At 42.4% G+C, this 23,939-nt stretch overlaps 2 protein-coding genes across 4 annotated transcripts in view; one reads left to right on the plus strand and one right to left on the minus strand.

The window, feature by feature from the left end:
* ZMYND12 (zinc finger MYND-type containing 12) overlaps positions 1-19,184 on the minus strand; it is a 28,430-nt gene extending 9,246 nt beyond the window's left edge. Inside the window, exons 1-3 of one of the 2 annotated variants that reach the window (XM_069477791.1) lie at positions 19,050-19,184; positions 7,112-7,253; positions 5,699-5,870 (exon numbers count right to left, since the gene is read on the minus strand). In XM_069477791.1, coding sequence (XP_069333892.1) covers positions 5,699-5,870; positions 7,112-7,253; positions 19,050-19,159 — 424 coding nt within the window. In that variant the 5' untranslated portion in view covers positions 19,160-19,184. The remainder of the gene's footprint in view (positions 1-5,698; positions 5,871-7,111; positions 7,254-19,049) is intronic. The other variant, XM_069477792.1, reaches the window with a different exon arrangement.
* A 521-nt stretch (positions 19,185-19,705) lies between these two features.
* Positions 19,706-23,617, plus strand: PPCS (phosphopantothenoylcysteine synthetase). 2 transcript variants are annotated; one of them, XM_069477793.1, is made up of 3 exons: positions 19,706-20,216; positions 20,389-20,492; positions 22,818-23,617. In XM_069477793.1, the coding sequence occupies exons 1-3, from the start codon at positions 19,709-19,711 to the stop codon at positions 23,139-23,141; spliced, it is 936 nt and encodes a 311-aa protein (XP_069333894.1). In that variant the 5' UTR covers positions 19,706-19,708; the 3' UTR covers positions 23,142-23,617. The 2 variants fall into 2 exon arrangements, with proteins under 2 accessions (XP_069333894.1, XP_069333895.1); XM_069477794.1 differs by having other exon boundaries at positions 19,712-19,771.
* Positions 23,618-23,939: the final 322 nt, after the last annotated feature.

Here is a 23,939-nt window from a genome sequence, read left to right on the forward strand (position 1 = left end):
AAATATAGGCTGGGCACAGTAGCTCATGTCTGTAATCCTAGCACTTTGGGAGACCCAGGCGGGAGGATTGCTTGAGACCAGGAGTCTGAGACCAGCTTGGGCAATAGTGAGAGACCCTATCTCTACAAAAAATAGAAAAATTAGCTGGGCACGGTGGCACATGCCTATAGTCCCAGCTACTTGGGAGGCTGAGGAAGGAAGACCACTTAAGCCCAGGAATTTGAGGTTACAGTGAGCTATGATGATGCCACTGCACACTAGCCATGGCAACAGAGCAAGACCCTGTCTCAAAAAAACATGTGTGTGTGTGTGTGTGTAGAGAGAGAGAGAGATGCATATTTAATACCTCTTAAGTGTCAATAGTATCTGAATATTAGGAATAAAGGTGACTTCTTTTCTCTTGTGTTCTACATCACTTAGTAGCCAGATGTTGTCGATTCTACCTTATAAGAATCAGACTTGATTCTGGTTCTCATCAGTGCTTGATTCCCAAGATGAATCAAAGTGCAACATGAAAACAAGTACATTTGTAATATAGTATAAGTGCAATGACAGAAACATAAGGTTTGGAAGTGACAGAGAATAGGAAATGTTTAATTCTATATGGATGGGGTGGAGAGGGACAGTGAAGTGGGCAGCAGAGTCTGAGATGGGTTTTGAAGATGAATAAGAGTTTTTCAGATAGATAAGTGCATCCCAGGCAGTGGTAAGAGCATATGCAATATCATGGAGATATGAAATAGTGTGCTATGTTTGAAGGACTATACACAGTCATTCCTCAGTATCCATGGGGGACTGATTCCAGGACCCCTCAAGGATACCAAAATCTGAGATGCTCAAGTCCCTGATATAAAATGGCATAGTATTTGCATGTAACCAATGCACATCCTCCCATATACTTTAAATCATCTCTTGATTGCTTGTAATACCTAATACAATGATACAATGCAAATGCTATGTAAATAGTTGTTATACTGTATTTTTTTGTTTGTATTTTTTTTTTTACTGTTGTGTTATTTTTTGTTTTTGTTTTTATTATCTTTGACCTGAGGTTGGTTTTATCCACAAATGCAGAACCTGCAGATGGATGACTACTGCACTGATCTGTGATGCCGGAGCGCAAAGTGTGAAGGACAGAGTGGCAGAAAATGACGCAAAAGAGGTGGGCAGGAGGAAGGTCACGGAGGGCTTTGTAAGTCACGCCAAAGAACTTGATGCATATGGATAAAAATTAGAGGATTTTCAGAAAGGAAGAGAGAATTGGATTTAAATTTCAAAAGATCTTCTGGAGCCAATGTGGAGGAGGGACCAGAGGGGAGGAAGAGAGGCAGAAGACCCACTAGAAGACTTTTGAAATGGTTCAGGCAAGCGCTGATAAGAGCCAGCACCAAGGCAGTGAATGGAGCTGGAGAAGGTAGGAGAGAGGCGTGTAGGAGGCAGCATGGATAACACCTGAACAACAACTAAGTGACGCAGCAGGCAAGAGAAAGGAAAGTCACCTTTATTTCTAATATTCAGATATTCTTGACACTTAAAACTTTGTCTGTAAAGATGGGCTGCCTGCCTACCTGCTTGCCTCCCAGGGAGGTTGTCGGAACTGACTAGAAAACCACCGTGCAGCCCGCAGCAGAGCAGGAGGCACGCTCTGGGGTGAAGCGTTCGTGTGACGGATGCTGCAGCAAAAATGGCACCAATGAAGGGCCAGGAGATGAGGACTAAACCCCTCATAAATCAATCTTTTGCTCTTCCTCGTCCTTCCTCTCAGGCCTAGTGCATATGTAAGCATTCTTTTATTCTAGTTGTAATCCTACATCACTGAATTAAAGGAGGACAGATAAAGAGGAAGCAGTCTATAAGAATCAAGTAACTTGGCTTGACTGAAGGTCAAAGTGCAAACAAAATGGGAAAATACTAAATTAGAAGGAAGAAGCTTCTCTCAAATCATGGCTCATGTGAACATGGCAAGTCACATCTTCCATCTAGGCTTTGTCTCTAAGTAGGAGGTTTAGACTGGCGTCCTCTCAAATTTGAAGAAGCAAATGACTTTTGGCTAAGATTGTTTAGATGGGGGGAAAAATGGTAGAGGGCATTGACAAATATTGGAAATTTAAATTTTTCACCATCTCTTTCTCACTCGAGGAGGCAATGCCATGGAAGGAAGGCCCCAGGGCCTAGCAGGACCAGTATTTAAATAAGCATCAGTCTCCAGAGGAAAGATCTTCTTAGGAGGATAAACTACAAAGCTGCAAATTCAGAGCAGGATGGGGTAAGGTGAGAAGAATGGGCAGCTACTAGCCCATTAGTTCTCAATCAGAACTAAGACTGTGCCCAGCCAGTGGGTAAGTTGAGGCCTGCCGCTTATACACAGAGCCTGCCTGCAGGGGCCTGTGGACGAAGTCGAGGTAGCCGAGATGTGAAGCTGCCGAAGGAAGGGAGGCTATCCCCTGGGTGACTTTAACAGTATATGGAATCGAGAAAAGACAGCCACTTAAGGATCAGTGGCACTTGTCTAAAGGGTGAGGTGACAGGCTTACACTGGGCTAGTGGCAGATCTGGGAGACTTTACGGGGGAAGATTTTGTGGCAGTTGGTGATGAAAGTAAAGGAACACAGAATGACAGCAGTCAGAGCTGAGTCAAGGGCTGTGGCTGTGAGGCGCCCAAAGGAAGAGGAAATCAGCATTTACTGAGGGCCTGCTGTTGGCCGTATCCTGTGCTAGTCTATTTGCCTCAGTAATTTCAAAGTCTCCTGGCATCCCTGCGAAATAATCGTCGGATGGTGAGTTTGCAGAGCAGGAAACTTCATCCATTCTTTCAACCATATGTGTACCTAACTGGGTCTCTAACACCGTGCTAGATGCGCAGTGCACACTGACACGTGATTCCTGACAAAGGAGCTTACAATCAAGGGAGGTAGGTATACATAAATAGCAAAGCATGAAGGGCTGTGAAGGAAATGAGCAGAACACAGGGACCAAGAAAAAGTGGGAAGAAACCTACTTTGGACCATTAGGGAAGGTGACATTTAAGCAGGCACCTGAAGGCTGAACAAAAGCCAGCCGTGTGTGGGGGAGAAAAGAGCATCCCAGGCAGAAGGAACAGTATGTGCGAGAGCCCCGAGGTAAGGAAGAGCTTGGTGCACAGGATCACCTACCTGGTAAAGAAAGAGCTGGGAAACTTGAACCCAGGTTCTCTTGCTTCCAACGTCCTGACAGCAGTGGGGGAGCTGAGGAGGGTGGCTCCCCTTCGAAGTGTTACTGAAAATGTCTTTCCTAATTGATTAAAATTCTAAAGTTTTACTTAAAAAAAAAAGAAAGAAAGAAAGAAAAAAGGCTGAGTATCTGATATTTTTCCACTCTAGTCTGCAGGAATCTCTAAGATGGGAAAGAAGCAAGTGCACAAGGGATGTGATTTATTTAGACTTTCAAGAAGGTTGGAAAGGTTTTAAATCAATGACTGTGGACTTATAGTGAAATCTTCCATTTAGACAGCACTTTCCGGCTTTCAAAGCACTTTCATGTTCGCGACTCACGAACTCATGCAGTCCTCAAAACCATGTGTGAAGAGGCCAGATTCAACAAATAGAGCTCATTAGGCGTCAGGGACTGTGAGATTATTCTTTGAGTACCTTCTCTGTGCTAAGTACTGTGCTGGGTGTGAAAACGTCTGTGATGAGTAAAAACAGGCGCCCATCCCGTTCTCCCTGAGCTTATGGTCTAGTGGAGGAAAGAGACATTAATCAAATAATCTCATCAATGAATACGTAATTATTAATGGAGTAAGTGCTCAGAACAAAGGAAGTGGTTTCTAAGTGAGTGCATAAAAAAAGAGACCCTACCTGATTTGAGGGCTTGGAAAAGGCTTCTAGACCAGGGAGTAGTAACCCCTGAGCTGAGGCCTGAAGGATGATCAGGAGTTAATTAGGTGAAGGGGAGGGGAAGTGGAGACAATGGCTAGGAAAAGCCTTCCAGAACAAAGAAGCATTGTCCTGCTTCTGAGGAGTTGAGAGAAGTCTGGTGTAACCGGAAGGGAGAGAGAAAAGAATTCTAGAGAGACAAGCAGATAGAATTGAGACGAGAGAATTTGCTAGGGGCTAGAACAAGCAAGGCCTCATAGGTTGCTTTAGGAATTTGGTGTTTATTTAGGAGGGTGATTTTTTTTTTCTTTTTGGAGACAGGGGAGATAGGGTCTTGCTCTGTTGCCTGGGCTAGCATGCAGTGGCATCATCATAGCTCACTGCAACCTCAAACTCCTGGGCTCTAGTGATCCTCCTGCCTCAGCCTCCCAAGTATCTGAGACTACAGGTGCTCGCCACCACGCCCGGCTAATTTTTCTATTTTTTGTAGAGACAGGGTCTCACTCTTGCTCAGGATGATATTAAATTCCTGGCCTCAAGCAATCCTCCTGCCTTGGCCCCGCAGAGTGCTGGGATTACAGGTGTGAGCCACCACACCTGGCCTAGGAGAGTGATTTGGTCATATTTTTATGTGGAGACCAGATTAGAGGGAAGCCAGAAAAGATGTGGGGAGACCAGTTAGCTGGCGGTGGTCCTGATGAAAGACGATGGGACTTAGGCTAGGCTGACTTTCCAAAATCTCACAGCTAGTCAGTGTCTGGGATAAATAGAACCTGGGCTGTATTTCTTTATCCAGTGCTCTTCCTGCTAGTTTGGAAGAATAACAGTCTGAAATGGGCTGTCAGAGCTGAGCGGGATGAGCAGGGCATTCCTGCAGGTGAATGGCCCGGTATGAGGAGTCAGAGCCCAAACAAGTGAGGAGAGATCCCCACAGAAGAGGCAGCCCAGATGGGGAGTCAGAGCCCATGGAGGGAGAGTAGGGAAAGGATAGGGATGGAGATGGGGATTGGTTCATACAGGGTAACTGATTAAAGATATAAATACATGAATAAAAATGGAAAATAAATTAATGTCAGAGAAGGGAGCTACAAATATGAAATGGGTGAAGATTAGACTGAATCCTGTGGTGCTGTACTGGATTTGGATAAACCTTTATAAACTCATGGTCATACATATATACATATATATATCTGTATATATATGTGTCTATATAAATAAATATGGACCTAATGTGTGTATACATACATGCATTATTATATTTACACTTATTCCCTAACTCTGTCCACTGAGAGGGTTCTATTAGTATATCTCTGAACTATGTGACTCTGACCCCTGGGAACAAATTTGTAACTGGAAATCAGATGCTAATTAGTTTCTATTACCTTGAGCCTCGAGGACACATACATTTAAGAACTGCATCTGACATGTCTTCTGCAGTGAGCACAGGGCAGAAAAATCTGGTCTGCAGAACGGGAAGATGAAGCTGATATGCAGAGAGAAGCAGGGATAAGGGACAGGCCCAAGAGAGAAAAACTGAGAGCACCAGCCGCGGTTCCTTACAGTATTCTAATTCTAGTCCCTTATGAAGCCTCAACCCCTTAGGGTACTCCAGCACCCTAATAAGTGTTCTCCTTTTGTGTAGGCCAGCTTGAGTGGATTTCTGTCCATTGCAGCCAAAAGTCTGTGACGTCTCATTCCCCACCTTATGCCAAATTTTATAGCAACTCTGCTCTTCCAAAAGAGGCATCTTGATGCCACCGTAAGGCTGGACTCCCTGGTCATTGGTATGATCCAACCTAGCACTTTTTAAAGGTTCCTGGGGGGCTGAAGTCAGTTTCACTCACCAAGGCTAGCCTCAGCCAGCAGCAAGTACGCAGGCACAAGCTCTACTGAACTCAGGCCATGCACGTTTATGCGGAAGCGAAGGGAATGCAGAGCTGCCGGGACAGCATCTTCATGCTTTCCTTCAAAGAGATATTTCTGGGCTACAGTGTAGCAGAATTCAATCAAATGCTTCTGTGGAAGAGAGAAATAGACCATCTGAGACAGTCTAAAGGTAAAAGGCAAAGGTAGATATAGATACATCTGGAGATAAGGCCAACACCTACATAGTGAGCTTGCCTGTATTAGGATAGACAAGAGACTCCCAAAATAGGTAACATAAAAAGGCAGACTCTAGACTATGAGTTCCTCAAGGTCCAGGAACTTTTCATCTTAGTTCAGTGCTTGACATATCTGAATGCTTAATATAAAGTTATTAGATGAATAAATGAGCATTATTCCTTGAGTTATAATAAAACTTTAGTTTAGCAAAGCTGTCATGTCTCAGGGTGACCTAAAACTTTCTGCCTTTCTATTTGAGTTAATTTTGAGAGAAACATCTCATTTTTCCTTTTGGAATTATTCTGCTTAGCTAATATGAGAAACAACTTTTAACTCTGCATTGTTCTAAGGCACTGTCAAAGTTTCAAAACACTAAAATTGATAAATTTGGTGTTTTGAGATGTATGGCTTGTAAGGGACACATTTTTTTAGATTAATTGAGATGCTATTAATACCATAGTAAGACAGGCGAGTTTTACTAATCTCCTTTATTTATTAACTAACATAGTCACAAATCATTTTTAAATCTCCTATTATGTGGCCGGGCTTTTATTACAGCACTTGGCATATGTGGATGTTATGGGCTGAATTGTGTCCCCCGCCAGATTCATGAGTTGAAGCCCTAGTCCCCGGTCCCTCAGAATGTCACTGTATTTGGAGATGGGGCCATTAAGGGGGTAAGTTAAAATGAGGCTGTTAGGCTGGACCCTAACCTGATGTGACTGGTGTCTTTATAAGCAGAGGAAACTGGACCCACAGGGAGATCCCAGGGATGCGCGCACAGGGGACCGCGTGAGGACACAGCAGGAAGGCAGACATCTGCAAGCCAGGAAGAGAGGCCTCAGAAGAAACCAAACCAGTGGACCCCTCGATCTGGGACTTTCCAGCCTCCAGGACTGTGAGGAAATAATTTTCTGTTGTTTGAGCCACTCTGTAGTATTTTGTTATGGCAGTCCTAGCAAACTAATACAGTGGGTATTCAGTAAATATGTGGCAAACAACTGAGAGAATGGTTATCAAAGACATAAAGACATAAAACAAAGTCTCCGCTCTCCACACGGTTACAATTTAGTGATCTCAACACAGTTCAACCCTTGTCCTGGGTAGTTTCAGGGCACCCGTGGTTAACTCTGGAACAGTCCCGCAGGCCTCACCTGCCGCTGCTGCAGCTGCTGCAGGCCATGCTGCCGTTCTTCCTCGGAATTGTAGAAGGGCATGGAAGTGCGCAGGGGAATCAGGAGCTGGCATATCTTCTCATGGATACTGCCCCAGTCAGCTTTTTGATGCACCGCACCACTGATAAGAAAACACGGACTTCGTCATCTTTATCTTTGGCCTGACCTGAGATTCTATTAACCCTTCTAGTGGCCTAGCCCTAGACTTTTACCAGCAAAGTAAGCCAAACGCAAACCAGGCAGGGAGCCCACAGCCATTTCTCAGACTCAAACCTCTTTTCTTTCATGTGGTTATTTGATGGTGTCAAAACCATGTTGGGATTGGGGAGGGGTGGTGGGAGGATGTCATTTCGGCAGGTGCATGTTCGCGTTCCAAAGTCACACAGGGATGCTGTGGCTATTGTGCTTAATTAATAACAACAAAGACAACTTCGACTACCTTGTTCTAAGGTCATTTTTGAGATGTCTGAACACCAAAGCTGACAGATTCGAGGGTCTTTTTCTTGGATAAGGAGAAGGAATTTACACCTGATGAGGTTCTAGGAGACTCTTTACACCATGTTGCATGGCTCCAAAGAGCACCACTAGTACTGTCTTCTGTGCTCCATGGGGACCATTCACATAGAAAGCACTGTGAATGCCCCCTAACCCCAGAGGTGCAGCAGGTGGTCTTGCAAGTAATTATTTAATTCTTTGAAAACAAGACAAAATTTGTTATTTCCATTTTAAAGGTAAGAGAGCATAGGTGTGGAGAGATTAAGGAGTTACTCTAAGCCTGTACTCCAAAGCCAGCATATTTTTAGCCCTCCATAAAGGGGCATTGTGACAGTTTGGTTCACTGCGAGTCTATCATACATGCATATTTAGTTTAGTTTCTTTGTTAGTTTTAAAGATGGGGTTTTGCTCTGTCACCCAGGCTGGAGTATACTGGTGAAATCATAGCTCACTGTAACATTTAACTCCCGGGCTCAAGCAATCCTCCCACCTCAGCCTCCCAAGTAACTAGGACTATAGGTGCATACCACTGCACCTGGCTAATTTTATTTATTTATTTATTTATTGCTTTAAGACAAGGCCCCACTCTGTCACCAAGGCTAGAGTGCAGTGGCATCATCATAGCTCACTACAACCTCAAACTCCTAGGCTCAAGTGATCCTCCTGCCTCAGCCTCCCAAATATCTGGGACTATGGGCATGCACCACCATGCCTGGCTAATTTTTTCTATTTTTTTTGGTAGAGACCGGGGTCTTGCTCTGGCTCCAGCTAGTCTTTTTTTTTTTTTTTTTTTTTTTTTTGACACAGAGTCTCGCTCTGTTGCCTGGGCTAGAGTGCCGTGGCGTCAGCCTAGCTCATAGCAAGCTCAAACTCCTGGGCTCAAGCAATCCTCCTGCCTCAGCCTCCTGAGTAGCTGGGACTACAGGCATGTGCCACCATGCCTGGCTAATTTTTTTTATATATATATTTTTAGCTGTCCAGGTCATTTCTTTCTACTTTTAGTAGAGACGGGGTCTTGCTCTTGCTCAGGCTGGTCTTGAATTCCTGACCTCGAGCGATCCTCCTGCCTCAGCCCCCCATCCAGCTAGTCTTGAACTCCTGAGCTCAAGCGATCCTCCTGCCTCAGCCTCTCAGAGAGCTAGGATTACAGGTGTGAGCCACCACATCCGGCCTCACTTTCTTAATAGTGTTCTCTGATTCACAAAGTTTTTAATTTTGATAGTGTCCAGCTAATTTGTTTTTTCTTTAGTTCTGTACAGAGCAAGGCCTCTGGCCCCCTAGAGATTTGCTGAAAAATCACTGACATTTGGCAGATGAGTTAATAGGAGAAATGACATATAAATTTATTTAATGTGTATACATGGGAGCCTTCAGAATGAAGACCAAAAGATACAGGGGAAATTGTCCATTTTTATGTTTAGGTTCAACCAAGTATGGAAAGCCATGTAGAAATGTGATTGGACAAAAAGGGTGTAATCTAATGCTAATAGATTGAATGGGGAAACCCAGTAAGGCCTGTCTGTCTAGATTCTTCTTGGTCTCTCTGAACACACATTAGTTCCTCCTGGATGTGGGGCAAGACCCTCTCTGGAATGGGGGTCTTATGACCTACAGTTAAACTACGTAGGTCAGATAATTTCTTTATGGCCAGTTTTTATATAAAACAGTTTTAGGTTTTATGGCTGGCTTTTGGGAAAAGGGTTCTGGCCTTTATGACCCACCTTAGGGAAGAGGGATTCTAGTTTCTATGGCTAGCCTCAGGGAAGAATGGGACTGAGAGGCAGGAGGACAGGAGAAGGTCAGAGAAAACCTTTTGCTTCTGAGGCCTTCATTTCGGGGTTTTGTTTCTGAGCCCTATAGAGGCTTGTGCTTTTGATGTCATATCTAAGAAACTTGTTGCCTAATCCAAGATCATGTGGATGTACAACTCTGTTTCCTTCTAAAAGTTTTATATATTTTAGCTCTTACATTTAGCTCTTTCTGTATAGGGTTAATTTTTGTATATGATGTAAGGTGGGGTCCAAATCCATTTTTTTTTTTTTGCATGTAGATATCCCATTATCTTGGCACTATTTGTTGAAGGGATTATTGTTTTCTCCATTGAATTGTCTTGGCACCCTTGGTGAAAATCAATTAACCATCGATGTATAAGCTTATTTCTGGACTCTGAATTCTATTCTGTTGACCTATATATCCATCCTTATGCCAGTATAACACCATGTTCGTAACTTTAGCTTTATAGAAAGTTTTGAAATTGAAAAGCATGAGTCCTCTGATTTTGTTCTTTTTCAAGATTGTTTTGGCTACTGTTGGTCCTTTTGCATTTCCATGAGTTTTAGGGACAGCATGTCCATTTCTGTAAAAATGGGGCAGTTGGAATTTTGACAGGGATTGCATTGCATCTGTAGATCAGTTTGGGAGAATGTTGCTATCTTAATATATCAAGTCTTCTAATCTATGAGTACAGAATATCTTTCCATTTATTTAGGTCATCTTTAATTTCTTTCAACAATGCTTTGTAGTTTTCAGTCTTATACTTTTTTGGTTAAATGAACTCCTAAGAATTTTTTTTTTCGCTACTATAAAGGGAATGGCTTTCTTAATTTCAGTTTCACATTGTTCATTGCCAGTATATAGAAAAACAACTGATTTTTGCATATTGATCCTGTACCCTACAACCTTACTGCATTCATTTACTAGCTCTAATAATATTTTTGTGGATGTCTTAGGGTTTTCTAATCCAAGTGTGTTAGTCAAGGTTGTCCAGAGAAACAGAAGCAATATTTATTTAGTTATAATGGGAATTGCCTCACACAATTAGGGAGGCTGGAAGTCTCACTATCTGCTGTCTGCCAGCTGGAGAAACAGGAAAGCCAGTGGTGTAATTCAGTGGAGTCTGAAGACCTGAGAACTTGGGTGGGATGTGGGAGAAGGTGCCTGTTAGTATAAGTCCCAGAGTCCAAAGAACCAGGAGTTCCAGTATCTGACAGTAGGAGAATATGGAGTACTAGCGCAAGAAGAGAGAGTGAATTTGCTCTTATTCATCTTTTTGTTCTATATGGGGGCCCTCAGTGGACTGGATGATGCCCACCCACATTGGTGAGGGTGATTTTCTTACTTAAACAATTCAAATGCTAATCTCTTCTAGAAATACTCATGCAGACACACTCAGAAATGATGTTTACCAGCTACCTGAGCATCCCTTAGCCCAGTCAAGTTGACACGTAAAATTAACTATCACATGGTCATGACATCTACACACAGAGGTAGTTTTACTCCTTACTTTCCAAGGTGGATGCCTTTTATTTCATTGTCTTGCCTAATTGCCCTGATTAGAACCTCTAGTACAATGTTGAATAGAAGTGGTGAAAGTGACATACTTGTGGCATTACTGTTCTTAGGGGGGAAGGCTTTCAGTTTTTGACCATTAACTATGATGTTAGATATGTGTTTCTCTATGGGTTTTTCATAGATGCCCTTTATCAAGTTACTGAAGTTCCCTTCTATTCTTAGTTTAAGTGTTTTACCATAAAGATTGTTGGATTTGGTCAAATGCTTTTTCTGTTTCTGTTGAGATGATCGTATGGTTTTTTGTCCTTTATTCTATATTACATTGATATTTATATGTTGAACTAACCTTGAATTCCTGGAATAAATCCCACTTTGTCATGACATATAATCCTTTCTATATGCTGCTGGATTTGGTTTGTTAGTATCTTGTTGAGGATTTTTGCATCAATATTCATAAGGGATAGTGGTCTGTAGTCTTCTTGTGATGTCTTTGGTTTTGCTATCAGGTTAATACTGGCCTTACAGAATGAGTTAGGAATTGTTCTCTTTTCTTCTGTTTTTTGAAAGAGTTTGTGAATAATTGGTATTAATCCTTCTTTAAACATTTGAAAGAACTCACCAGCAAATTCATCTGGTCCTGGGCTTTTCTTTGTCGGAAGTTGTTTGATTACTAGATAAATCTCTTTACTTATCATAGATCCATTCAGATATTCCCCTTCTTAGGTCAGTTTTGGTAGTTTGTGTCTTTTAGGAATAAGTCCATTTCATCTAAGTTATATAGTTTATTGGCACGCAATTGCTTAGTGTTCTCTTATAATCTTTTATTTCTTCAAAGTTTGTAGTAATTCTCCCACTTTAATTTCTGATTTTAGTAATTTGAATCTTCTTTTCTTTCTTAGCCAGTCTAGCTAAAGGTTTGTCAATTTTGTTGATTTTTTTAAGAAACAAACTTGGCTTTGTCGATTCTCAATGTAGTTTCTCTATTCTCTATTTTGTTTATCTTTGCTTTAATCTTTAATATTTCCTTTCTTTGGCTAGCTTGTGTCTACAACCACACAGGGCTGTGCATAAAGGAATTGATATATGTTTTAATTTACCCTTCTTTCTCTAGTTTCTTAAGATGGAATGCTAGGTTATTGATTTGAGAGTTTTTTTTAGAGGCGGGGTCTTACTATGTTGCCCACACTGGTCTTAAACTCCTGGCCTCAAGCAATACTCCCTCCTCAGCCTCCTGAGTAGCTGGGATTATAGGCAGGAGCCATGCCCAGTGAAATATTCTTTTTTTAATGTCTATGTTTACAGCTATAAATTCATATGAGTACTAAATTCATGTAGTACCCTCTGAGTACTGCTTTACCTGCATTTAAGTTTTAGTATTTTGTGTTTTCACTTTCATTAATCTCAAAGCATTTTTTTCAAAAAAATTCATTTATTTCAAAATGTTAATTAAGGGGTACAAGTGTTTTTGTTACATAGATATCTTGTATAATGCTTAAGTCAGGGCTTTTGGTGTACCTGTCATCAGAATAGTGTTAATTATACCCCATAGGTAAGTTTTTAATCCCATGACCACCCTCCCGCCCTCCCTCCTTCTTGGTTTCTCGTGTCCTTTATTTCTCTTTGTGCCCATGTGTACTAAACTATTAGCTCCCACTTATTAGTGAGAACATGCAGTGTTTGGTTTTCCATTCCTACAATACTTCACTTAAGATAATGGTCTCCAGTTCACTCCATGTTGCTGCAAATGACATTATTCATTCCTTTTTATGGCTGAGCAGTACTCCATGGTGTATATATACATTTTCTTTATCCACTCATGAACTGAAGGGCACTATCTCAAAGCATTTTCTAACTTCCCTTGTGATTTCTTCTTTGACCCATTGGTTGTTTAAGAGTGTGTTATTTCCATATATTTATAAATTTACCCAATTTCCTTCTGTTATTGATTACTAACTTCATTCCATGTGGTTGGAGAACATACTTTGTGTGATTTCAGCTCTTATAAATTTATTAAGATTTGTTTTATGGTCTACTCTGAAGAATGTTCTATATGCACTAGAGAAGAACATGTATTCTGCTGTTATTGAGTGATGTTCTATAGCTATGCTAGGTCTAGTTGGGTTATAGTGTGGTTCAAGTCTTATATTTCCTTGCTGATCTTCTGTCTAGTTGTTCTATTCATTACTGAAAGTGGGATATTGAAGTCTCCAACTGTTATTGAATTGTTTGTTTTCAACTTCAATTCTGTCAGTTTTGTCTTCATGTATTTTGAGGCTCTGTTGTTAGGTGTATGCAATCAAGGTTTTTGCATTTCTATTGCCTATTACACATTTTCACTTAAATATGAGTTAACCGATACCATGTATATGTATTTCAAAACAGGTAACAATAATCTAGGGGAGGGGTCAGCAAAGTTTTTCTGTAAAGGACCAGACAGTGAAAATTTTAGGCTTTGAGAGTTATATGTTCTCTGTTGTAACTGCTTATCTCTGCTGTTGCAGCACAAAAGCAGCCATAGACAATATGTAGCTGTTTTCAAGCAACTTCTCTCCTTCCTTTCTTCCAGGACAAAAGAAATGCAATAAAGTATAAAGTATTCTCTTTATAACCCTGACTGCTACCATAGAAATGACAGAAAGCATTTTTAAAAAAGTTTTTCTGGGGTAGAAAATTACTGTAAACAGATCAATAAAAGCACTTAGCCAAGATACAGAAATAGCCGAGTTCTGTGGGGAATTTATCAAGTAGGGGCTTGTTAAGTAATTGTGTGAGCAATGGAAATGTTAACTTACTTAACTGCCTAAACTTCTGCTCCACTGAGAGCCTATGACATATCTCACCTTTCTAAACAAAGTGAGCTCTATTTCTACATTGTGAGTTCCCTCCCTCCTTATTCATCTGTCTCACCCCTAATGCCCAACATAGGGCCCTGCATAAAGAAGGAGCTGATGAATATGTTTTCCATCAGGGCTCACAATTAAGTAGCTTGTGAACCAGGCAAGCTTTACTTGGCCATTATCATGTTTTATGTAAACTGAATTTGAATGTCTTTAGGCACACCTACAATTCACCAGAGATCCTATAGCTTTCTATTATTAAATATCACTTTATCATTTGTTTTCTCCTCCTGCCCAGTGAACACATTTAAATTTGTGCCCCATGTTAAATAAAAGGAAAAATTATGGCAAGAAAGTATTGCAAATTACAAAAAAAAAAAAACCTACAGTACTGAAGTCTCTTTTACCTGTCACTGATGTTTCTGTTTATACTTTCATGACATAACTATTTCTGAAATAGTAATTTCTATTACTATTTCAGAAATAGTAATTCTTAAATAGTTCCATTCCCTGGGAACATATTCACAAACCAATGTAGAATAATATGCACAAGATTACACATAGTATATAAAATAAATGTATTTAGAGAAAAAGAATAGAAGAAAATTCACAAAATGTCAAGTTATTAATCTCTGGGTTGTGGGATCATGGATCAGTTTTCTTGTTTATTTTTTATATTTTCTAGTGTTGGGACTCAAGAAAACAATACTCCAAAAAGAAGGCCTCAGAAGCAAAAGTTATTCTCTGACCTTCTCCTGCTCTCCTGTCTCTCACTGCCATTCTCCCCTGGGGCTAGACATAGAAACTAGGATCTCCATTCCCTGAGGCACCTTTGCCCCAAAGCCAGCCATAAAACCTAAAAATATTACTCTAATTTTCCCTTGACCTTCCTGTGTAAAAACTGGCTATCAAAAAATTATCTGACCTACCTTGTTTGACTGTTTATCATAAGACCCTGGTTCTAGAGAGGGTCCTGCCCCATAGGCGGAAGGAAGGAATGTATGCTCAGAGAGACCAAGAAGAATCTAGACAGACAGGCCTTGCTAGGTTTCCCCAGTTACTCTATTAGCTTTAGATCACACTCTTTTGTTCCAATCATATTTCTACACAGCTGTTCATATTTGGTTGAACCTAAACATAAAAATGGACAATTTCCCCTGTATCTTTGGGTCTTCATTATGAAGGCTCTCGTGTATACAGGTTAAATAAATTTGTATGCCTTTTCTCTAATCTGCCTTTTACGAGTTGATTTTTCAGCCAACCTTTAGACAAGTTGAAGAAAACGCAAGTTTTCTGCAATGAGCATGAATTGTACTTATACTCAGGAAAATAATTCTTTTGCAGAAAGAAACTTTCATGAATTCAAATTGACTGTCTTTCCTGTTCCTTAAATTTGGGGTGATGAAAAGAATATTTATTGCATGCCAATGTGGTCCCAGGCAGGGTACTAGATGCTGTACATTCAACCATCAAAATCTATAGAACAATTATCTCCATTTTGTTTTATTGAAAAATCTTGAATTCTCTAGGACACAAAGGCATAAAAATCTAGAGAAAAGAGGGGGGAGAAAAGAAAAGGAGAAGAACTTAAAGAGAATTAAAAGCATGTGAAAGAAGAGAGAGAAAAAAATGGAGGACGGGGCATAGAAAATGACAATCTATTCATGCATCCATCAAATATTAGTGCCAGCTATTTCAAGACACTGCTGGAGACCATGGGGCATACACAGACAGGTCAGACACAGATCAAAAGATAGCATACATATGACAGTCATTCTATACACATTCAATATAATATCCGGCATTAATGGACTGTAACAAAATTGAGATAACACACTTGCCAACAATTAAAACAAAGGAGGGAAACAAAAGTTATCTGAGAGGTACAGAGTAACTACAAAGTGAGTTGAGAGGAAGAAGGAATTACTTCTGGATGAAATAGGATGAAGAGGACAGGGTTGTTTAAGGAATAAGTGGGTACTGACACCAACCAAAGGGTTAAATCTCTTCCCTGAGTGCCAGGCCTGTACTTCCAGCTGTTTACTGTCCATCTCTCCCAAGGTGACCTGAAGTCTTGTCAAACTGTGTCCATAGCCAAATCTGTCACTCACCACCTCCTCATCCTGTGTTCCTTGCCCAAGTTAATAGATTTCTTATCCACTCAGAAGTTCATTTATTCAACAAATTTTCATTGAGTGTCTCGTATGTGTGGGCACTAGGTCTACTAAAAGGCACAGATGTTAAATAAGTAAATGCAGGAAAAGTTCACGAAAAAGGCCTGGTGCGGTGGTTCATGCCTGTAATCCCAGCACTTTGGGAGGCCAAGGCAGGAGGATCCCTTGAGGCCAGGAGTTTGAGACTAGCCTGGGCAACATAGTGAGACCCTGTCTCTATAAAAATAAAAAATAAAATACAGGAGAAGTGAAGAAAAGCAAGTATCTGTGAGAGAGAAAAGCATGAGAAGTGCGTTTAGATTGGGTTTAGGCCTCTTTCAAGAAATGACATTTAAACTGAGAACTGAAAGATGAAAGGGAGCCAGGAAGGTTTTTGGTTGAAGGGGAGGTTCACAGCAAGAACAGCCTGGGCAACGGAACTGAGGGAGGAAAGGGCTGAGCAAATTAGAACCTCAGTTCTCTATAACTATAAGAAGGAAAAGACGGGCTAAGTATGGTGGAAAATGAAGGTAGAGAGGTAACCAAGGCTTTGTAGTTTCAATTATATTCTAAATGCAATGAAGCCACCAAAGAGGAAACAGCAATAAAAATACAGGTGCCATCCCTGTCCTTATGGGGCATGCAGCCTAGTGAGGAAAACAGACAAACAACTGATTTTAGTCCACGTCCTAAGTGTTAGGATAGGGGACTTACCGAGTGTTGTGACAGCACTGAGGAGGGACACCTGGCTAGTATGAGAAAGGTATGTTCACTCTTCACTTGGAGCACTGCAGCAGCTCCCTAATCGATTATGCAGCCTTCAGTGTGTAAAAGAAAATAAAAATCTCAGGACCACCCCCGCCCTCCTAGCTCCTTACGCAAAAGAGGTAAAGGCGTCAGGCACCTGCAAAAGACTGGCCCCACAGATCATTCATAAGAAAATTCCTTGTTGCCTTCCCATAAACAAGGACGTACCAATTATAACCTTGGGTCAACAGGCTAACTCTAGCTCCTAAAAATAAAGTCTGTTCAATTCCACGCTAATAATGAATTACAAGTTTATCTTCCTAAGTGCAGAACAGAGACAAGATCAAACTCTTCCAACTAATGGGGACATCCTTCCTTCACTCCCCTTTTCTAACATTCATCTTATATAAAATGTAGATTTCTTGGGCCTCAGAAAAATGCAACCATTTTGCCTCACTGCCCACCTCGCTGCTCTTTTTCTTTCTCTCTGTATGCCCTATTCCCCTTAAACCTTGAAACTCCCAAATTCACCTTCAGAAAACACAGCCACAGATTTGTCTGCGGTTTGTGTTTTTCCTGGGCATGTCCTCAACTTTGGCTTAATAAACCTGCATTGATTGAGATCTTTGCCTCAGTCTCTTATTTTGGATTGTCAAGTGTTGACTTTCCACTCTATTTTCCACACCACTGCCCATCATCTTTCCTCAACACAAATGAAAGCATGTCAGCTCAAAACCATCCATGGCTTCCCAGGAAGTAAATTCCAAACTCTTTGATCTTTGATCCCATGTCACTGTCTGGCGTTAACCTTTATCTTCTTAGTTTAAATTCCTACTACCTATCACAATTATTTTCAAACTTATTTTGACTAAACCCATGGTAAGAAATACATTTTATCAGTACAAACACACATATCCACATAAAGTACTAAAACAAAAATTTGAAGAAACAGTTCAAGTAGATTTACTTTTGATACTTTCTGTTCTATGCTATTTTTTTTTCTTTAAATGTTGGCTGCACCTTATTCATGAACTGCTTATGGGTCCTGGCCTGCAGTTTGAAAATCACTGACTGCTACCTCCACTATTACCTTCTTCACTCAGCACTCACCAAACTCTTTTCTTTCACCATTTGCCCTAGCAGTCCTGGATGCCAGCAATGTCCTATCCCTCTTCACTGTTTCTGCACATAGTAAGTTCTTACTGATCTCTCAGGACACAGCTCAAAAGTTTCTTCCTCAGAGAAACCTTTCTAGGTACTGCCCCATTCACCATGCTTCCATCCTCAGAGGTCCCACGGCTTAGCACAGCCTGAGTGACAGTATTGGTCATGTAGGATGTAAAAACAGTCAGTCTGCTCTGGACTAGGTTTCTGGATGGGGGCAATCTAACTGATCTCAGGCCCAAAATAGGGTCTAATCTGAAACAAAGGTCAGGAGATATTATACTGAATACGTGAAAACTGACCTCATCTTGTACTACCCTCCCAGCACCCTCACCATCTTAGCTGTGCACCAGACCAACTACCCTTCTTTTTTTTTTTTTTTTTTTTTTTTGAGACAGAGTCTCGCTCTGTTGCCCCAGCTAGAGTGAGTGCCGTGGCGTCAGTCTAGCTCACAGCAACCTCAATCTCCTGGGCTTAAGCGATCCTACTGCCTCAGCCTCCCGAGTAGCTGGGACTACAGGCACGTGCCACCATGCCTGGCTAATTTTTTGTATATATATTTTAGTTGTCCATATAATTTCTTTCTATTTTTAGTAGAGATGGGGTCTCGCTCTTGCTCAGGCTGGTCTCGAACTCCTGACCTCGAGCGATCCACCCGCCTCGGCCTCCCAGAGTGCTAGGATTACAGGCGTGAGCCACCGCGCCCGGCCTACCCTTCTTTCTATTTCTCAAACACACCAATCTTTTCTCCCTCACAGCCTATCTGTGCCACTCTTCCTCCAGCCATTTCCAGGACCAAATATTCTTACTTTGACTTCAGATCAACAGTCTACTCTCAGGGACACTGCTCAATCTCCCATCACATTTCCTTTACTTGTCTTATGATATATATCACGCTCTGAAATTATGTTGTTTTCTGTTTGTTTTTTTACTTATTTGTCTCCTGTATTAGAATGGTAGATCTTTGAGGGAACTGATCTTCTGAGCTGCCCCAGTAACTTCACCTAGAATAGTGCATAACACATAGTAAACCCTCAAAAAACATCTGGTGACGATTAAGTAGAAGAGGAGACAGAAAAGGCCACAGGGGTCTCAAGGACCCCTCTTGAAGCCACTTTGAAGGGTCCTTAGCAGAGCCAGGGGCCACGGCCAACGTAGGGCACACAAACACCCAGACCCCTGACTGGGAGAGGGAGGGAGGTGCCCCAGGTGCCACGTCCCAGGGCCTACCAGTAATAAGTGACTGTGCAGGCCGCGCACACCCGCTTGGCAGGGGCTTCGCACACCTCGCAGCAGAGCCGGCGCCCCTTGGGCACCGCCAGTGGGTAGATCACGTTCATGTTGTAGTCAGCGGTGTCGGTGTCTAGGACGGTTGCTGGGCGAGGATAAACTGAACGCTGGAGTCACGTGAGGATCACGGGGCAGCTTCTCTCCCAGTATTTTAAGGTCAGGGGGCAGGGATGTGGCTCGACTGACAAGTGGGATCTATTTTTGAGGTTTAAAAAAAAAAAAAAATGCAGCACAAATCGCACAAGTCCCCTAAGATTAAATGGCCGGGCGGCTTCACGCCAATGAAATCCATGCACAAGAGGGTACGGCGGCCGGTGAGGGTCAAATACGGCCAGTTCTTTACCAAGGCTAAGAAAGTAACGTGAGGGAAATATGATCCTTCCGGATGCCCACCCAGCCGAGAAATCCCCACAGCGCAGTGTCATCTTCGCTGAGCTCTGGGGCAGAACTACCACGCACTTCCAGACCCAGCAAGATCCAGATCTAGTGCCAAAACTAAGGCAGTGACCCGCCCACCCACCACTGCGGCGCGTGGACGAGGTACTGGGAAAGGGGCGTGGCGCCGGCGGCCCGGAGCGTGCGCAGGCGCAGCGGCGCTGATGGCGGAAATGGAGATGGTTGCCGAGTTTCCCTCGCCTGCCGGTGCCGCGCGCTGGGCTGAGGTCATGGCTCGCTTCGCCGCCAGGCTGGGCGCGCAGGGCCGGCGGGTGGTGTTGGTCACGTCAGGCGGCACCAAGGTCCCACTGGAAGCGCGGCCAGTGCGCTTTCTGGACAACTTCAGCAGCGGGCGGCGAGGTGCAACCTCGGCCGAGGCCTTCCTGGCCGCCGGCTATGGGGTCCTGTTCTTGTACCGCGCTCGCTCTTCTTTCCCCTTTGCCCACCGCTTCCCACCCCAGACCTGGCTGTCGGCTCTGCGGCCTTCCGGCCCAGCCCATTCGGGCTTGCTGAGCCTTGAGGCCGAGGAGAATGCACTCCCCGGCTTCACTGCGGCTCTGCGGAGCTACCAGGAGGCTGCGGCTGCCGGCACCTTCATGGCGGTAGAATTCACCACTTTGGCAGACTATTTGCATTTGTTGCACGCTGCGGCCCAGGCGCTCAATCCGCTAGGTGCGTGCCCTAGGGGTACATCGGTTACCTGGAGGCAGAGCCTTTCTCCCCAGCTACTTATTCCCATACTTCTTGCTTACCCCACGGGTCTCACAGCTGAGAAACCCGACTTGATAATGAGCTGATCCCATTCCCCTCCCAGATTTGTTACACCTTGTCCTTCTCTTTGCAGGCTCTACTGCGATGTTTTACCTGGCTGCGGCCGTGTCAGATTTCTATGTTCCTGTTTCTGAAATGCCTGAGCACAAGATCCAGTCATCTGGGGGCCTACTGCAGGTGATGGGCGCTTCTCTTCCAGAGATCTGATCCCCTGTAACCAATCTTGGGTTAATTTTCTCTTGATCTGGAGATGGCCTTTCTGCATCTGTATGCGCTAGGCTCTGGGGATACAGAGATGAATAAGACACCGTCCTCCCTCATGGACCTCACAATCTAGTGAGGGAGCTGGACACAGACATAATTACAATACAGAGTGATAAATGCTCTAGTGGAGGTACGTACAAAGTGCAGTCAGATCATGGGGCGAGTGAATCTTGGGGGAGTCAATGAAGGCTTCCTGGAGGAGATGACTTGGACTGGGTTTTAAAAGATGAGCAGAGGGTATACCAGACAAAGTGGGGAAGGTCATTCTAGGTGGAATGTGCAGTTGAAGCTGGGAAATGGGAGTGGGCTGTGAACCGAAGTGTTCTGGTAAGGCTGGAGAGCAGACTGAAGATGGCTTTCTTCATAGAAGACTTTGTTTTACTTTTTAAGGGGCTTGGACATTATCTTGTAGAGCCAAGAGACACATAACTAGTAGAGAGAGAAAGTTTTTGTTTGAGAAGAACATTCTGGTATTACTATAAAAGGTGAAGTAGAGAGAGGGAAAGAGTCCAGTGGGTAGACTAGTTGGAGGTTATTGTTGTTTAAGAAAGAGATATGGGGAAAGCAGTGGTGTAGTTGAGATCTGGCTTCTTGGAACCTGAGAAAGTTTTTAGTCACTTATTGGGTGATAGAGTTTAAACAGAAGAAACTCTGCTTGTGAGGCCCTGGTAGAATAGTTCTTTTGTTCATTTCTTCAACAAATATTTATTGAGTACCTACCGTATGCCAGGCACTACTGTAGGACCTGGAGGTGGAAGCAGTGAAAAGAAACATACCATGCCCTTGTATTGCTTCCTCTTCAGGGAAGACGATAAATGAATCAAATACATACCATGTGTGGTAGTGATAAACGCTAAAGAGAAAAAGTATAAATTGGTATATGATCCCTATCACACTTTGTAACAGCTTTTTAAGGGGAAATCCTGATGATTAGTGATTTCTTTTCTTTTTTTTTTGGAGACAGTCTCACTCTGTTGCCCAGGCTAGAGTGAGTGCCATGGCGTCAGCCTAGCTCACAGCAACCTCAAACTCCTGAGCTCAAGCGATCCTCCTGTCTCAGCCTCCCAAGTAGCTGGGACTACAGGCATGCACCACCATGCCCGGCTAATTTTTTCTATATATATTTTTAGCTGTCCATATAATTTCTTACTATTTTTAGTAGAGATGGGGTCTCGCTCTTGCTCAGGCTGGTCTCAAACTCCTGAGCTCAAATGATCTGCCCACCTCGGCCTCCCAGAGTGCTAGGATTACAGGCGTGAGCCACCGCGCCCGGCCGATTAGTGATTTCAGACTTCTTAAACTCTGGAATCTTTAGTTTATCTCATATTTTTTAGTTCTTTTTTAATTTTTTTATTTGAGACAGAGTCTCACTCTGTCACCCTATGTAGAGTGCAGTGGTGTCATCGTAGCTCACTGCAACCTCAAACTCCTGGGCTCAAGTGATCCTCCTGCCTCTGCCTCCTGAGTAGGTGGGACTACAGACGTAGTGCCACTACACCCAGCTAATTTTTCTATTTTTGGCAGAGACAGGGTCTCACTTTTCCTCAGGCTGGTGTAGAACTCCTGAGCTCAAGCAATCCTCCCACCTCAGCCTATGAGGGTGCTAGGATTACAGGTGTGAGCCATGGTGCCTGGCCTAGTTCTATCTTGAAAGTAACAAAAACAACTCAACATTTCCCTTAGAAGGAATGGGAATGGAGTAATAGGAATTTTGATGAAGTGAAAATAAAATCATTTCACTTTCCTCACTGCTAAGTTGTATTACAAGTCACAATTTTTAAATGGAATCTAATAGCCATTTTACCAATGCAAGAAGTATTTTAGGCTGAGAGGTTTAAAATCCCAACTTTATTTGGGCTTCTGCCAAAGTAACATTTGCATGAACAGATTATTTGTGTTTCTTTATTTGAGGGTTTGGTTGAAAAAATAAAGGGGGATGCTTGAGGAAATGTAATATTGTTCTTTAGAGTTCTCTTAATGGGTGGTGAGGGTGACAGAGCAGGGCTGATACAGAAGTCATGGATTGCCCCAGAATATGTATGAAGCCTTGAATTTAGGCATCATTATGAACCCTATAGAGCCAAGGCTTTTTAAACTAAGCATTTAATTGAAAAGTTTGACAATGATAAATCCCACGTAAGTATATAATTTAAGTTTACTTTCCATAGTTTCCCATGACATTGACCTGGTAGGTAGTGACCATTGTTTGCTTATTAAGCTTTTCTTTTTCCAATACAGATAACAATGAAGATGGTGCCAAAAATGCTTTCTCCTTTGGTTAAAGATTGGGCTCCCAAAGCATTTATAATTTCCTTTAAGTTGGAGACTGACCCCTCCATCGTAATTAATCGTGCTCGGAACGCTTTGGAAATTTATCAACATCAAGTGGTGGTGGCTAATATCCTTGAGTCACGACAGTCCTGTGTGGTTATTGTAACCAAAGACTCAGAAACCAAGTTATTGCTATCAGAGGAAGAAGTAGGAAAAGGCATAGAGATAGAAGAGAAGATAGTGGATAATCTTCAATCTCGACACACAGCCTTTATATGTGAACAAAACTGAAGTAAAAGCCCTTATAGGGTCAAATATTATTCAGGGCTCTTACAGATGGTGAGAACTATAATAAATCCTTTGCTTTCATAAGGACAGAGAAAATGAAGGAAAGGGAAAAAGTGATGTGCAGGCAAATATAGTTTGGTATTTTGTCTTTTAATGACCAAACCACCTGACACACTCACCTGAATGTCATCTTGATTTTGAAATTGAACACTAGGGCTGTTTCTCACTTTAACAAAAGAGCTTATTGGGAATTATATATTCCTCAAAATCTACACGTGGGGGCCTGAATTTGAGCCTTCTTCATACTACAAAAAGAGGATTATGGATGCATGAGTGGTCATGCTTTGAAGATCAAATATTTGTTGAGTGCCTACTATGTGCCAGGTCCTATGCTGAGCCATAAGGATTAAAACAATGAATAAACATGTCTTGTTTGGGAAATGGATGTATAAACAAATACAATAAAGTGTGTGCCCAAAAGCTGCCACAATGGAAAGGATGTTGTTTTTTTTTTTTTGGAAATTTATCAAAGACAGGAGTAGGAGAGAAGGACACCTCCCTGAAGATACATTGTGGAAAGGTGAGCTTCTTACTACATTTACTTTTGGATTCTTTTTCTAGATTCACTCCATATTTGAGTAACAGTTTATCTTTCAAATATTTTAGGACTGCTCTTCAGATAAAGTTAACATGGCTTTCCACCTGGGACCAGGCAGGAGACATTTGGTGACCTCTGTCCTGAGGGAGGCATTATAGTGGTAAAGAGTATGGGCTTTGGAGTCAACTTAGCCATCTGTGGCA

Source organism: Eulemur rufifrons, chromosome 8, assembly GCF_041146395.1.
Source record: "Eulemur rufifrons isolate Redbay chromosome 8, OSU_ERuf_1, whole genome shotgun sequence".
Lineage (NCBI taxonomy): Eukaryota > Metazoa > Chordata > Mammalia > Primates > Lemuridae > Eulemur > Eulemur rufifrons.

Bases quoted from the DNA above. Each gene is read 5' to 3' on its own strand.
- PPCS (XM_069477793.1), top strand. From the start codon at position 19,709: ATGGCGGAAATGGAGATGGTTGCCGAGTTTCCCTCGCCTGCCGGTGCC. The intron at 20,217-20,388 runs GTGCGTGCCCTA...TTCTCTTTGCAG, and splicing joins CCAGGCGCTCAATCCGCTAG to GCTCTACTGCGATGTTTTAC. The intron at 20,493-22,817 runs GTGATGGGCGCT...TTTCCAATACAG, and splicing joins CATCTGGGGGCCTACTGCAG to ATAACAATGAAGATGGTGCC.